Source organism: Lutra lutra, chromosome 12, assembly GCF_902655055.1.
Source record: "Lutra lutra chromosome 12, mLutLut1.2, whole genome shotgun sequence".
Classification (NCBI taxonomy): domain Eukaryota; kingdom Metazoa; phylum Chordata; class Mammalia; order Carnivora; family Mustelidae; genus Lutra; species Lutra lutra.
In genome coordinates, this window is record NC_062289.1 from 36,587,655 (window position 1) to 36,604,364 (window position 16,710).

General features: G+C 43.7%; 1 protein-coding gene across 11 annotated transcripts in view; it reads right to left on the bottom strand.

Annotated features, from left to right (window-relative positions):
* Positions 1–16,710, bottom strand: part of FHOD3 (formin homology 2 domain containing 3) — a 473,175-nt gene that overhangs the window by 73,675 nt on the left and 382,790 nt on the right. For all 11 annotated transcript variants that reach the window (XM_047697409.1, XM_047697416.1, XM_047697413.1 and 8 more), the window contains 2 exons: positions 15,485–15,535; positions 9,124–9,338 (listed from right to left, as the gene is read on the bottom strand). In XM_047697409.1, coding sequence (XP_047553365.1) covers positions 9,124–9,338; positions 15,485–15,535 — 266 coding nt within the window. The remainder of the gene's footprint in view (positions 1–9,123; positions 9,339–15,484; positions 15,536–16,710) is intronic.

Here is a 16,710-nt window from a genome sequence, read left to right on the forward strand (position 1 = left end):
AACAGAAAACGACAAAAAAAAGAAAAAGCAATTTAAGATTATTTTGTCATGTATCATTACTCTATCTGTACTCTATCAGTGCTTTATCATTTTTTTTTGCTTTATCATTATCTTGAACTCAAACCTTATGACCCCAAACATCAACCCCTGCATATGAAGACTTCCTTTGAGCTTGCTTAAATTCTCCTAAAAACAGATAGAGAGACATTGATTGGCTCAGGATTGCTTCAGGATCAGAACAGGATCAACTCCAATATTCATTTGTCTTTCCATGCCCAGTACGGCTGGTGGAGTTCCTAGGTTAACTGCATGCTCATTTTCTTACAAGAGCAAAGAAGAAGGCAAGCCTTTCCTCAAGGTTGAAGACATTGTCTAATTCCAAATTGCCAATGCATCTCAAGAGCACCTCCGGCTCTTGTCATGGTCCCAGACAGAATATCAATGACATCAAAACAAAACCTATTTTGGAAAGTCTACACAAGCATTAAAATGGATAGTCCTGAGTAATAACAGCTAGCAAATAAATTGACTGAACTTGAGGTTTTTTATTAATTCACTTTTTCCGGCTCAGCAGGAGACAGTTCCTTTTAATTAGATGTTCTAATGTAATTAGCAGCAACACTCACTCTGTCAGTATTTATTGATATCTCTGATGTGCCAGGCACTGTGTTAAGCATAAGGAAGTCAGATATGAAAAACATCTTCCCCCAAATATTTTTCAGGATAAAGTGGTCTAGCCAAGAGATATGATGGGATCTAAACAACTATTATCTAAAGAAAATATCAGGGCTTCTTGCCAGCAGAGTCTGACCCCACCGAGGCAGAACCAGCTGGCCTAGAACAGGAGTACAACTAGAAATTTCACTCTTAAACTCTCACCCTAAGCAGTTGACCCTTCTTCACTTATATCTAGTCACTAATTCACTTAGTCAATAACTTAGTTTATCCTAACTTGTTAGCAAATTCATTCATAAAAAAATGGAGAAAGATCCACTTAAAACAAGGGGTATTTTAATATGTGGTTGAATACATTCTCAACTCTTAATTTATCAAGAATTATCCTCTGAGTTTTCTTCCTCCATTAGGGTTAGATCCTCAGAAGGAAATAGCCCACATATGTCAATTCTCTGCAAAAGTTCACTTTCTGCACTAAACCCACTGACCTTCCTTCAGTCTTTAGAGAGTGGTCTATATTGGCAAATACATGGCCTCCATCACAACCCATGTAGTAAATTTCTGCATATAGGGTAAAGAGCTGTCTCTATAGATAAGTATGTCTGTGGGGTGCCTGGGTGGCTCATTTGTTAAGTGTCTGCCTTTGGCTCAGGTCATGATCCTAAGGTCCTGGGATCAAGCCCTGCATTGGGCTCTCCACTCAGTGGGAAGCCTGCTTCTCCCTCTCCCACTCTCCCTGCTTGTGTTCCTCTCTCGCTGTGTCTCTGTCAGATAAATAAAAAACATTAGTGGGGTTTTTTTCATGCTATTTGTTCATTCACTAGCTCATAAAACATTTACCTAATATCTATTCTGCTCCAAGCATTAGGAGATAACAAAGGTGAGTGTGGGCATGGACTCTCCTCTGGGAGATGATGCAGGGGAGGGGGGAAAATTTAACACACAGATGTGGGGGAGGGGGGACAATTTATTACATATACAGTGAGCTAAGCCCTGTATCCCTGGTATGCACAAGATGTAAGGGAAACATATAAGAGGAATCAAAGGAGGCTTTAGAGAAGATCCTTCAACGAGATGGCTAAGAGCCCAGTGGGCACCCAGTGGAAGAGGTCTTTTAAGCACAGAGAAAACGTGAGAAAACACAACACCTTTCAGGTAGTAACAGTGTTTGGGGCTGATGAAATGTAACATGTAGAAGATGCTGTGGAGGCAAAAGACTGGTAGTAGGGATCAGATAACCAAAATCTTGAGTGCCCATAAGGGCTTGTTGTTATAGAGAATGGAGAGCCACTAGAGCTATTTAAAGACAGATATATATATTTTTTTGGTTGGGTTGCTAATAAGAACCTGGAAGATATGAGATCTATTAGAAGCTATTGAAATGGTCCAGATGAGAGATGGTTAAGAGCAAGGTTAAGACAGAGGCAATGGGGAGACAGGAAAGAGGGCTGAGTTGAGAGAAAGGAACACATGAACACTTGGTAACTGCACGTAGGTGTGAGCATTGAGGGAGCTGTCAAAAATTATATGCATGCTTCCAGCTTAAATGACTAAGCCAAAAGAGATGGTCTAAACCAGATGAAGACTGGAAGGTATGAATAGGTTTGAGAGGGTAAGGAGTTTATGGGTGAAAGATGGGACACAGCTCCCATCTGAATGTCCCTGATGGGCACCTGTTGAGTGTGACATGTCTGCAGAACATTCGGATGCTGATGTCTAAGGAGGTTGGATCCATGTGTCCTGAGCTCCAGAAGGCCAAGGCTGGAGATGCAGACCTGGTGGTTTTCATCAATGGTAGGGAGATCAAAATCACATGTGGGTATGTGAGAAAACAGCCAGAAGTTAGGCATAAAAACAGAGGGTTTCGGAGAAAGGTCCCTTGGAAAATCCCAACGCTTAGGAGGCAGGCAGGCAGGCAGAAGAGTCAGTAGGAAGACTGAAACAGAATGACGAGAAAGACTGAGATAAATGATGAGAAAACAGTGATGAGAAATGCAGAAGATATGACAGCCAAGTAACGTGCTGAATCTGGAGATTATCTAGAGAATACATAGGGACCAAAAGCTGCCCAATCTAGAGAGTCAACGAGAATCTACTGGAACTTCCAAATGTATCTGGCAGAGGCAGCTTTCTCAGAGGATGTTCCAGCTTCAGAAGGCTCTAAAGATTTGTGCCATGTTCAGAGGCAGATAAGATGCACTGCAGGGTTACCGACCCCTGGAGTTCTCCTGCAAAAGCGTACTTTAGGGACTGGAAGATCAATGTGAGATTGTCCTGCCACATTGCAAACAGTGTATCATTTGGCACAAATGCCTTATAGGGGTGGGTGGAGGAAAATCAGGGGTGGTAGAGTGGGGGCAGGGGTGCTGGAGGGAAAAGTGGAATGGCAAGAGGCTTGATCAAGGTCCTGACCAAAGCTAGGAATGCTACAAGGAACTGGGTAATTATTCACCTTTGTTATTTCTCAGTTCTTAGTCAACAACTCTGGAAATTCAAAGTACCACACTGACTGAAGAATGCTCAATGTTCCTACTTAGAGAGGCCTCCTGAATATTCCCGGGAGCATTTACCCAAGGCTCTCACCTGGGATGAAAGGCACTGATGTCTTTCCAGATTCCCTGTTAGCGCCTCCAGATGCAGACAAGCTCATTCACCCCCAGGGCCTGCTCCAGACCGGGTCTTGTAACTTTTTTTTTTTTTAATTTTATTTTTTATAAACATATATTTTTATCCCCAGGGGTACAGGTCTGCGAATCGCCAGGTCTACACACTTCACAGCACTCACCCTAGCACACACCCTCCCCAGTATCCATAACCCCACCCCCCAGGGTCTTGTAACTTCTGATGCACTTTCTTTTTGTCAAGTAAGAACAAACAAGCTAATTCCTATTCTAAAACTGAATATTTTGTTTCTATTAAACAGATTTTAAGATGCAAATTTGTAAATGTTGATTAAAAACCATTATAATCCAATCTTGGAAACAATTCTCCGTGGGTCTCTCCTGTTTCTGCAGTCTTACAAGCAGAGGCATGGACAGTCTTTGCTCTGGGATATCTTTCTGAGGATGTGTGCATAGTGAATGGCCTTGGAAGACAGAGATGGTGCCTCCCCATGGAGCAAAGGACTGGCTGGTTTAACGCTTGCTGTGAAGAAGATAAGGTCTCCCTCTGGGAGAAAGGGAAGATGTGTTTACTGCCCCCTATAAAAGATGAGGGGTCCTTAAGCTCAAGGTTCCTCTCTGGGTATGCAGCCATCACTTGGACCTATTTGCATCAACTTGAAGGAACTGGGGCTTGGAGAAATGGCACAGATACTGATACTCTGGCTACTACTGTTGCTATGTGTAATCAAGTCCATTGTCTCCGACCCTGCAGTTTCATGCCTTGTGCCCCCATCCACAAAGCTGTGGCAGACTAACTTATTAACCTACAAGAGTACTTCAGAGTTTTTGATACCTAAATACTACCTGTGAAATGATCATGTTGATCACACAATACCATTCTTTAACGTTTCCAGTGCCATTCCCTGCCTTGTCTTCACTTAAGCATCCTTAAGTAAGACTCATATGTGCTCTACTTCAAAAGGATTCAAGACTATGTCTTAAAATATGGCGCATGAAAGCACGCTGTAGGCAACTGTCATTTTCTATAGGAGGGAAAAAGGGAGAGTTTTGCCCTTCTCCATTTTTAGAGACAGAGAAAAAGTGAGGCAGGAAAACAGAATGATTTGCAAAGGCTCATAAAGCAGTTCCACAGCAGGTGTAGCCGGCAGTGTCTTGGGCTTAGGGAGAGTTTCTGAGAGGTTCTAACTGACCAAATGGCATCAAGTCGCAGCCGTCAGGTGGAGTGTGGGGAGGTGGGGCTTCCCTGAGTCACATTAACCACAAGGAATCTAGTTTCTTGCCAGTGCATGAAATACTGGACTGGAGGCATCCAAAAGCTCTATGCAAGGGAACCAGCATGCATTACGCTGATGACCGATGATATTCCATCACTACTGTGCCAACTGGAAACAGGATACCAGATGTTTCTGATTTCTGCCATGTGGATTGGGTAACTCGGGAGAGTGTCTATACCTGAAGGAGACTCAAAACATGTCACACAAGGCGACAAAGGTGCTCAGTCAATGACTGGTAACAATGACAACAGCTGTGATGATGAACGAGCCCACGTGAAAAATGATTATTCACATAAGCCAATGGAACATTTCAGGATATGACTATAGGTCTATATTTTATTTCCAGGTGAGAAAGTAAAGAAGCTAGATGAAGAGTCCTATTTACCAGCACTTTAAAAGCTTGGATCTATGACAGAAAATATCGTACAGCATGTCAGTAATTTCTGTAAATGCCTCCAGGTGAATGCTGGTGAGTAGGCAATGGCCATTCAGGTTATAGTCTAGATCTCCAAGGCCCAACAAGAAGACATTTGGAAATATCTAGGAATCCAGGTATGGGAAGAAAAAAAAAAAAAACACACCATTGAAAATATTTTTCCCTGACATAATAGAGTGTGGGAAAATTTTCAAATGCATCTCTAAAGTATGATTTCTGTGTGCATTGTAAAGATAACTGAGCTAAAAATAAAAATAATCTAGCCATAATGTATGCTTTCATGGCTGCATTGGGGGGAAAAGCCACTTGTGGCCTCATGACAGCAGCTGCTTTTGAATGGGAAAGGTAATTTCTCTCCACTTAGCCTCGGGGTGGACTCAGCGGTATCAGTCAAGGAGCAAGAAAGCCACTCAGAACTAGCCTCCAGGAAAGGTAGTTCCCAACAGGGCCACCCAGCAGGGACCAACATCAATGCCCAGTTTTGAGGTGGATGGTGTCTCCATTTTGTGTCCACGAAATAGCTTATGTGGATCTGGGGTCCCCACTGGGGTAACAGGTTACTGGGCTAAAATGATTTCACTCATGGGTACGCAGATTACTTCTGTTCCTCAGCAACTTTCTCAAGAGTCATAGCAAAGAATCCTCTCCCAATAAGAATACTGAACCTTTTTCTCTAATTAGTGAGAATAACTTATTTCCAGAGACATCTGCAAGTTTCTGAAAATAACAGGAAGTAAACTTACTAGATATTCTGATCCGTACTACCAGGGCTCAGTGAAAATAAGGCAAGGCTAATTAAGGCAATGAAGAGAGAGGCCCTTTGTGTTTACCTAAATTGGGGGCTGATTGTCTCCATGAATTGCAGCACAGTGCAAATGAGAACACATGTATATGTTTGCTCCTCACTTGGGCCTGGTAGTTTCACACAGGGGAAAAATATTCAGACCATCACCACGAAGTCTAGGCAGTCCTGGGACACACATCTGCTGTGAGCCACAAGAGGGCCAGATGGAAAAATAATTCAAGCACACACTGACTCGACGGTGGGGGCAGTGGCTTAAAGTTATACAAAAGTCAGAGCAGATTTAGCTGGGAAGGCTTTTGGCTGAGGGACTTCACTAGATGGCCCATAATGCTATTGGCATTTTAACATTTACCCTTCCTTCTTTCTAAATATATTTTGTAAGAGCAAAGGTAAAGGAGTGTTTAATGTTTTCCTATCTTCTGCTAATAAAAATTCTCCAAAATCTTTAATAAACAAAAAACCCATAAAGTGACCTTTCATCCTGAGATATATGTAATTCAGTCGCAAATATCGCAAATATTTTCCTCTCTTTTGCAAACATAACTCTGAAATGTAGGCTGCAACATATGTAGGGGGTCAAAGCAAAGGGATGGTACAGTGTGAACGTGATCACTACCACAAATACCGGGGTGCTGTGACGCCCTCATAAATGGCTGGGCCGAGCGGAAAAAGATGGCTTCTACCCCCAGGATGGTGTCCACTCGCTCCGCAAATGGTGTCCCTTCCCATCTATCTGAGTCTCAGTAAAATACGGGTAGCAACATCTCCCCTGCCCCTCGGATGCCCGAGGAGGGGTTGAATAGTAGCATTTGTGAGGGAGGGACAGAGAACTACAGAAGCGTGAAGATGATCACCCTAGGATTCCACAAGGAGAGAGAATGAAAAAGCGAGTCAACCCCGGGCCCATTTGGACCACACGATGCCAGGTGTTTGGAGCGGGACAAACATCTGGATGTGTCATCAGATTTTTTTTTTATTCTTCCCCCAGATGTTGGGATATTGTAAATGTGAGGGATAAACAAAAAAACTACTGTGAGCCTTTAATAATGGAAGCTGGTAAGAAGAACAGACTAAGAACTGGAGACTAGTAGGTTTCAGAGAACCACGGCCAGCTAGGCTGACAGAAAGCTTGCTGCCAGCCGAGCTTTGTGTTTCTGCCTTTAGGGCTAAGGTCTCCAAATGGGAAGGAAGTCTCAGCACCTTTCTGAGACCATCCTCTCACAGCATTTCCTCTTATACACTTCCAATCGCCAATTATGTCTTTCACCAATGTATTAGGACACAGGTATTAGATTGCTTGGCTGGTTCTGACTGATGTGGATAATTAATGTATGACAGACAGCTTTTCTGGATTCAACAGGAACCACTGCTTTGTTTTTTTTTTTTTTTGGACAAAGCAAACATCATACGATGCTATTGCATTAATTTGTAATTATGTCTCATTTCAAGCCCAGCATCCCTACTTCAGATGCGTGTGGGATGATTTCCATCAAACGTTCTCTCGGTCTGAGTCAGTTCTCTGAAGAGGAAAAGGACACCTACTATTAATCTCTCTAAAAGCATACTGAAATAACTTTATTTTCCCCAATGCATATTGCATGTACCCCAAATAAGTATCTTCTGTCTTCTTACTGCAGTTTAACATTTTTTGGGTGCCTGGGTGGCTCGGTCGGTTAAGCACCTGCCTTCAGCTCAGGTCAAGATCCTAGGGCCCTGGGATTGAGTCCTGCATAGGGCTCCCCGCTCAGTATTGGGCTCCCTCCTCAGTGGGAACTCTGTTTTTCTCTCTCTCTCTGCCCCTCCCCCCACTCATGCTGTCTCTCTCTCTCTCTCTCTCAAAAAAATAAAATCTTTTAAAAAATATATTCTGCCTCTACAATTGGACAAAACAATCTCAAGTTTGACCATCCCCGGGCAAAATTCTTGAGGAACTGTCTTTTCATCACAAGCATCAAGAAGACGAAAAGTTTTGAGGACAAACACTATTTATAGATACTGACAATTCTCTCTCAGCTTGGGGCCACTCTGTATTTCCCAGTTTAGACAGCCATTCCGCAAACTGGAGAGGGTACAACTCTTAGAGTTAAAAGTCCCCAGATTAAGTGGTGAACCGCAGCTTCGCAGGGGAATGGTTTTCATCTCGCTTCTGGCAATACCACAATTTAGATAGAGCAGGGATACCAGGCAGGGGCTGGAAAGCACAGAGCTGTCACAGAACAGTCTGTTTTCCTGAGGCTTCGAGTCTCAGGATTTTCAGACCAACATTACTCATCTATGACTGACCCATCTGCCTGGGACAATCTTCCCCGGCTCGGGGACCAGCAGGAACTGGACGCGATAGAAAGCTGCAGGGAAGCCATCCTGCTCCTGCAGAATGAGCCCCAAAGCTTGGAGAGCCCGCGAGGACTTGGACAGACAACACTGTTCCGTTACATCCAGTTCTGCTGAGGTCATGCAGTGCTGCCTTGCTGAAATTCAACTTGACGCCATATTTAGTCAGTACCTCTGAGAGTTAAAAGTTGAGCTTGTCTGTTGTCTTCAGTTGGCCAGGCTGCAAGCCATAACACCCGGTCACACTGAAAAGTGCTAGCTGCAGGCTCGTCAACACCCAGCGTAGACGCCAGTGCCCAAGTCCCATCTTCTCTGTTAATGTGAGAGAGAACGGACCCACCATCCTCAGAGCCATCAGGAAAACAGCTGATGCTCTCAGGCTGCAGCGTACAACACTGTTTTTCTCCAAATAAAGCTAAGATGACAGACAATCTCTCCAGAGAGAGCCCGTCTGTCTCCACACAAGCGTCTACACCCACACCACACGCGCCAGTAATCGCTACTATCTTCCCTTTCTTCTGATTCAATGTTTAACTTCTATTTCCACTGGGTCCGCATTTTTTCTTTGCTTGCTTTGATTAATTTTATTCTCCATCAGTTTAATTGGAAACAGACCCATAATTCCTAAGGTCAGAACATTTTAAAGTGGTCGCTTTATTGGGCAGAGCCAATAAATAAATAATATCCAAATTATAGGGTTCTAAGTTAATACCCTGTGATTAAGGAAGAAAATGGCCAAGGAAGCCTTATTTTCAATATTCTCCCTTCTCAGTGACCATGCACTGACAATCTTCACACATAATTCTGCTTTCACAGAAGTGACTCTGAAGGCAGCTGGTTTATTAGCACTGTGCAGTTGTCCTGAGTTTACCCTCGGTGACTACTCGGTACCACTCTGCATGGAATAATGGTCCCTACTGCCCAGAAGCTTAACACGAATTACCCCATCAGAGTTCCCTCCACTCTCCTGGCACTCACCTTGGGGATGCTGAGCTGTTCCCAGAGAGGAGGAGGATCCCGGGAGAGCCTCTTCTGAGTCTACAGACGGAGGGCTACGGCGCCGAGGGGTAGGGGAGGAAGGGGCTGCCCGGGCAGTCAGGTCCAAGGAGAGGTCACCTCTGCCCCGGCTTGCACTCCGGCTTCTCAGTTCCTTCTCATGTGCCTCGGCTGCCAACTGCTCCAAGTATTTGTATCTGAAAGTTAAATTCCAAAGGGTTTCCGTAAAAAGAAAGAGGAGCCCGTGGCCGATGCTTGTTTATGCCTGAGACACCTGCAGAGTGAGCTGGTTTCCTGATGCACAGAGCACAGTGCGGGGCCGGCTGGAGGGCCGGTCTGCCAACAGCAGTCAGCAGAGCCAAGATGCTAATGATTAAAAACCCCGCATCATTCGTAACCAAACAAATTGGGAGAAATAGCAACATCACACAGTCTCCAGATCCTGGATCACTGCTGCAGAATCCGATTTTGCTCTTTTAGGAAACATTTGTACAAATAAGCCAAACAGCAATAATGCCCATTACAGAGCCCCAGCAGTGACAGCTGAAAACCACACGCACTCCGGGCTTGCAGCTGTGAGATGGGAGGGTGCCTTGGTGAGGCGGGGAGAAACAATGCCCCCCAAATACCAAAAGGGCTTGTTGGACGAAGCCCTCCCTGAATTTCTGAACCTGCTTCAATGCTAACAGCAATACGACTGGAATTCACTTTGTTCTCTCAGTGTCGACCATGGAAACTTTTTTATATTCTAAAATATTTCTGAGTAGGACTCAGACATCCAATAGCTTGGACCTGACGTCACATATAGTTTTTTCATCAAAGTCAGTTTAAAAGAACAAAGATACATCTGTTTTGCATTTCAGGCAGGCAGAACCCACTAACTGTTTATTAAGACCAGCTACCAATCATATTCCTCATAGTGCGCTTTATAGATCAGACCAAAATAACTTTGAAATATGTGCCTCTTCCAGATGTCTGCTAATTTTACCCACCATTATTTGTTCAGAAATAAGTTTCTGAATTCAGCTGTAGCAGGTTTCTATCTCACCATCTGCTGGACTCTGAGGTTATTCAAGACCCTCACTCCCATCCAGCCAGATTCACTGCTGCGGTTCCTCCCAACAGGAAAGCCCCCGGAGACTCCAGCCCACCGAAGCCCCCACCAGACACTGCACACGGCGTTCCGAGTTCACCCGCATCAGAAAGGCAGAGTGCATACATGAAACCTTTCAAGAGAACGCACTGATAAAGCACGCAGTTTTCATGCATCTAGAAGGTGGGTGGGGCTCTCCCAGGTCTGTCGGTCTGTCTGTCCGAGGTCGTCACCCCTTCTCCCTGCCAGTCCAGAGGCAATCTGCCCCGCGGGCCAGGCTCGCACGCGTGTATCCCTCAGCGAGGCCTGCCTTGACCACCACAGCTGGAAGTGATCTTGGCCTTGCCTCTGAACTCATGTCGGATATGTAGTCCATTCAACTCAGATGGCATTTTACATTTACTGCCTGGCATATTTAGTCATCTTTTCACATGTGTGTGTCTGTTCTCAACAAGCAGATAATAGGATTTCTGAGAACAGAAGATCACTATCCTTTGTTCTTTCCCTCAGTGCCTTGCATTAGCCCGGCCAAGGAGAAGCAGGCAAGGCATGCGGCACCCTGCCTGCTGAGGTCTCCCTGCTGCCCCGGAGGCCCAGGGTGGCAAATGCACCCATTTCACTTGTTGGGGGAGGGAGCCTCTTCTCGCAGTGAATGTCTGATAAAAGACGTGTGATGGGTCTGCATACGAGAACGTCTGGGGCATGATTTGAAGGACAGTTGCCTCATGGTGACAGGGCAGGGGAACTCTGCCCAGACAGAAAGCTTCAGAAACTCCGGACTTCCCTTGCCAACAACGTCCCATCTCAAAAGGCAGGAGCGGTAACAAAAGGAAGCTATTTCCGAGCTTAACTTGGACCAGCAAGGAAAACCACCTAGCTGTGCAATCTTGGAAGAAGGTGACCTCGAGGGCAAGAGTCAGAACCCCAACGGGGAGCATGTTCTAAATGAGGTGGTGTCCCTCTCAGGCCAGGAACGCTGCAGGCCCGGGAGGGGTGTAGGAGGTATGGCCATGCCGAGTCCAAGCCTTCTGTCACAGGAGAAAGGGGCAGCCGAGAAATGGAGCTCAGACAAGGAGATCTACATAGGTCCAAGGCTCCAAGCCAGGAGGCCAAGCCGTTGATGAAATTAATTTCAGGGTCACAGCCCTGGACCTGGACTCTCCAAAGCCCTACCTGCGGGCAGCCAGACTAGCAGGGATGTGGGGGTTCACCCCACTTTCCAGGGAACACCAGAGGTTGTTCATCCCGGATCTGGATAAATAGGACTCAAGGCTTCCTGCCAGGTCACAGATGTCATCCAGAGAGGATCCAGGTGACATGGGGAGAGTCGAGGATTTCATATGAATTCTTCTGAGGAGGCTTATCTGGTAGACAAAAATGGCGGGGGAGAGGGCCTGGGGACTTGTTTGATGGGTATCAAGTTTCAGTTTTACAAGATGAAATGAGGTCTGGAGACGGCTCAGACAACAATGTGACCATCTAACACTATTAATTGTATGTGTAAAATGGTTAAAATGGTAAATTTGATGTTATGGGTATTTTGTGATAGTTAAAGACTTATCTTTTTATTTATTTATTTATTTATTTTTGAGAGAGAGAGAGAGAGAGTATGTGCACATGTGCATGCTGTGGGAGGTGGCAAGGGGGACAGAGGGAGAGGAGAGTGCGAGAATCTCAAGCAGTCTCCATGCCCAGCATGGACCCTCATGACCCTGAGATCAAGACTTGAGCTGAAACCAAGTCAGATGCTTAACCGACTGAGGCACCCAGGGGGGCCCACAATTAAAGACCTGTAAGAAATGGCAGGGATAGGGGACACTGAAGTCAAAGTGACTAAATCTTTGTGAGAAATCAGTACCCATGTCTACCTGCAATGGGCCAGTGAGGTAAGGGGACCTGACATGCCTGGGAAGGGCTAAGCCAGCTGGCATTTATGGGCATATGGCTTAGGAACCTCTCCTGATCATGTCGACCTCTGGCAGTCCCCAGGGAGGAAGCTCGCCCTATGTCACCACATTCCCTTACAGACAGACTCTGAGTGCCCTGAGAGGCCCAACAGTACCTGATCACAGGAGCCCAGCAGTCCATGAGAGGATGGTCATAGGTCCCTGTGGCTTTGCAACACAACCCCCACCTGACAGACCCTCCTGAAGTTTCCTGTGTGCAAAGCATTGGGCTTTCCACCCACAGACCACAGCCTCAAAGAAAGACTTTTCACCTTTCCCACTTTCAGTTAAACATTCCCATTTATCCTACCTCTGTCCATATCTTTTGTTTATTCATTCCTCTTTTCATTATTTATTGAACATTTGTTGAGTGCCTGTCATGTGCTAAGAGCTGCCGTAGGTACTAGAGATTTCATAATAAACAAGGAACCCACCCTCCTCGTGGATCTCACAGTTCAGTGGGAGAGATAGACAAACAAACCTTAGTAATGAATTCACACATCCGCCAAGGTCATGGGCTGCAGGGACTGGTAGGATGCTCGAGGGAACATAGTTACAGAAATTGCTTGACTTGAGATTAACCCAAATCTACTCACTGATGACTTTTCCTGCCACTCTTCTACTTGTGAGCTCTCCCTTACGTTAAACCAAAATCTGGCTCCTTCTAAGTTCTATCTGTCTGAGATAGACCTCAGACCTGCTAAGCAATGCTCAGAATTCTCTCTTACTGCTTCACTCATCACTTACATGCATCACATCTCCAATCCTAGCCCAGTCTGACCTTCCCCTTGCGCTCTGTTCCTATAACCCCCGCTTGTCATAGGCATTCCAATGCCATCCCCCTCAGACCAATCCCTGCCCCAACCCTACCCCAACATACATTCAGCCTTGATCTCATTCCTTCTTATTCCCTTAGAAAGATTACCTGTGAATGTCACTTAATCATGATCAGATAAAGCGGAAGTAGCAGATAAAATCGGAAGTAGCACCTCAACGGAAACTAATTCTGGGTCTGCACTATTGTCAATAAAATAGTTTTGCCTGAGATTATGAAATGAGATAATGGGAAATCAATAAAAATAAAATCAAATGTGCCTGGATGGCCATTACATCTCAAAATAGCAAAGCCACATTCATCTTGTTATACTGTAAACCTCAAAAAACCCTCTGCTGTGACTCTGGCCATTTTTCTCTGAGTCACTGCATTTAGAATAAGAGACATGGGACCCAACAAACACACCTCGTTCTACCAAGAGTTGCTAGGGATGCCTGGGTGGCACAGTTGGTTAAGTATCTGACTCTTGGTTTCAATAATGACCTCAGGGTTATGAGATGGAGCCCTCTGTCGGGCTCTGTGCTCAGTGGGGAGTCTGCTAAAGTTTCTCTCCCTCTCTCTCTCTCTGCCCTTCTCCCTGCTCTCTCTCTAAAATAAAAGATGTTAATAAAAAAAAAAACAACTTTCTAGATGGAGTCCTCTTATTTTTGAAACTCTTTCCACCTCTGACCTACAGTTTACCCATTCATTTCTGAATTCCATTACACTTGGAAATCTTATCTTTTCCTGGTCTACCAGAAAGCCCCCAAAGCTTTCCAAACAAGGACAAAAGTTTATATCCTTCTCTCCCTTCTTCACCAGGTACTTCAAGAAGCAAACTAACCAAGAAAAGTGGCTGGTCCAAACCAAAGGGAAATTCTTGGCTGCTTCCACAACCCTCCATGTAAGCAGAGATGGGGCCCACATGAGGCCATAGAAAGCTTGCTGCTACACTGGTGAAGAAGGCCCAGGCAGATGGCTGCATGGGGCAAGGACTGATGTCAGAACAAGAGGAACCAGGAGAGGAGTGGCAAACACCCCTCTGTGTAGGTTTTCCAGGCATGAGTGATGCTCATCCAGAAAGATTTGATATCCAGAAAGAGGGAGCCTTCAATGGTTTGGGAAAATTCTGAGGTCAGTCTGAGCCAGTACAGGCCTTGATATCTCCCCAGAAGCTTTCAAATTTTGCTTGTGCAGACATAACCTGACAGTCAAGTTGTCAAAAGCTCAAACAAAAAAAAAAAAAAAAAAAAAAAAAAAAAAAGCAGATTTTGGAGGTAAGCTAAAAAATAAAATGAAATTTGGTTTCTTAAGCCTAGGCATGAAGTTGACAGCATTTACAGAAGTCTGTGTCCCCCAGTGTCAAAAATGGGGATGAATTTGAAAAACAGGAGTTTCTTGTTTCTTTTGCTCTAAATTTGCTGGCCGCAACTGGTTATTATGATGGCAATAATCTAATAAAACACTGGAATTAAAACAATGCCATAGTTTTGTTTATAAGTCTGACCTAAGCATCTAATTTTTTTAATTGGACACAGGCAGACTCTACTCTTCCTGCTCTCAGACTGTCTTGAACTATTTAGCTGAAGGTGTCTAAGGAAATTCAGCAAAATTCCACTTATTGGCATAGTTCACAGATGGTGAGTTTCCCCACAGGCTCTAGTATGAAATCGTCCTTTCCATTGCTCCGTGTAATATCGCCATCTGGTGGTAGAGGGAATTACTACAGGATCAAAACTCTTCTTGCTGGTTTACTCCCAGAAAGTTTCTTTTGCCTATCCTCATTTATCAGACATTGAATACATTCGCTTTGGATATTTTAGTAGGATTCATAGCATGCTGCCATTGAAAAACATAGTTTACAGCTCAGTATTTTAAATAAATCTGTGGGTTTATTTGCTCATTTATTCCATATATCCTTCGTAAGTGTCCACTATGTGTCAAACACTATGGAGGGCATTGGGACGACAAGGAAAATGAGACATGGTTCCCACTGTCTAGGAACTGAGAAGAGTTCAGTAGGGAGACAGGTAAGTGATCAGGCATATCCTGCAAGAGTCTTAAGAATGTTTGGCACCTCGGCCAGTGTCTGGCATAGTGTATGCGTTCAAATATTTGTCAAAGGAATGCTGAATGAGTGACATGGAAGCACACAGTAGGGACTCCTACCCCAGGCTCAGTGGGGGTAAGCGCAGGGTATTTTAAATACATACCATGTGTCAATATGCCAAACTATCGTGCTCATGTGGAGAGGAGTGTGGAGGAACAGACATATATTTCATACCACGATGGCACTAAACAATAAAACTGTACTTTTTTGGAAAATTAACATAGCTAGGACACTCTATTCCACAAAATACCAGTTACCCCAAGTCTTAGGCATCTGAAGTGAAGCTATTTATTTTAATTAATAGTCTCCTCAGCATACTTGCTTAAGAATGCACAGTCATATGCCATTTCGTTATAATGGGAAAGAAGAAATATACAAACCTTTCTTCTCTTGCTTGTCTTTGCTCCTCTCTTTTGTCTAAATACTCTCGGCTGAAGGAAATATGCAGGAGAAACCAAATAAGGAAGGAAAAGAAAAGAATTAGATGCTCATGACATTGCCAAGAAATTATTGACCGTATATCATGAAAGACTCCAGTGCCTCAGAAATGGAAAGTGGTTGTTGAAATATATAATTTATACTTTATATATATACTTTATATATTAATTATATATGATTAAATATATAATTAATATATATTGTTATATATTAATACTTTATATGTATTTATATGTACATATAAAGTACTAAATACTTTATATGTATTTAGTACTTTAAAAGTACTAAATATAATGGATTTCCTATAAAAGCACAGGGATGAGAATGGGGAAACACTACAATTGAAGAAAGGAGAATTTAGATGTATATGGGGGAGAAGGGAGAAGAAAATACTTTTAAAAATGTCAAACAACAGTCAAGTAATATATGACAATTACAAGGAAGCAAAAAGTTTTCAGAGACGATTAACATCCAGTCAAGGTCTGGTAGGCTCCACAACTCCTGTCTCAAGAATTAAATCTGGGTGGGTCCAGGCATCTTGGCCATTTTCTGTTGTACTCCACAGTTTGGACATCATTCTGCAATGCAGGATTCTTTCTCTACATCCTTCACATTCCCAGTTTCTATGCAGGGATCATGGGAGGCTCTTACTTTGTACATTTTCTTGTTTGCACTCACAAAAGGCCAAACTTCGTCCAATTTTAATGTGTATTGTTCTGTTCCTGCTGCTGAGATGCCAGCTTGAATCTAAGTTTAAGACTTAAGATCAGCCGCTTCTCAGTGGACCACTTATTCTCCTGAAAAATTATGAATTCATGGTTTTCTAAACTGGACCTCACAGTGTGGTTAAATATTATACCCCTCCATGCACTGATGACAGGATATGAAGGGGACAGTAAGTCAGAGCAATTAAAGCAGATTAGGAGAAGGAGAAAATGCAGCAAAGACCCAGATATGTTATCATTTGTAAGCACCTGTCCTCATCACTTTCCATATTAGAAATAATACGTCCCATAACACAGGAAGCTAAAGATCATATTCAACAGATAAGGATGCTTATCTTTAATAATAATTTAATAATAATATTATTATTATATTATTATATTTATAATATATAATATATTATATATAATATATATATTTATTATATTATATTATATCTAATATT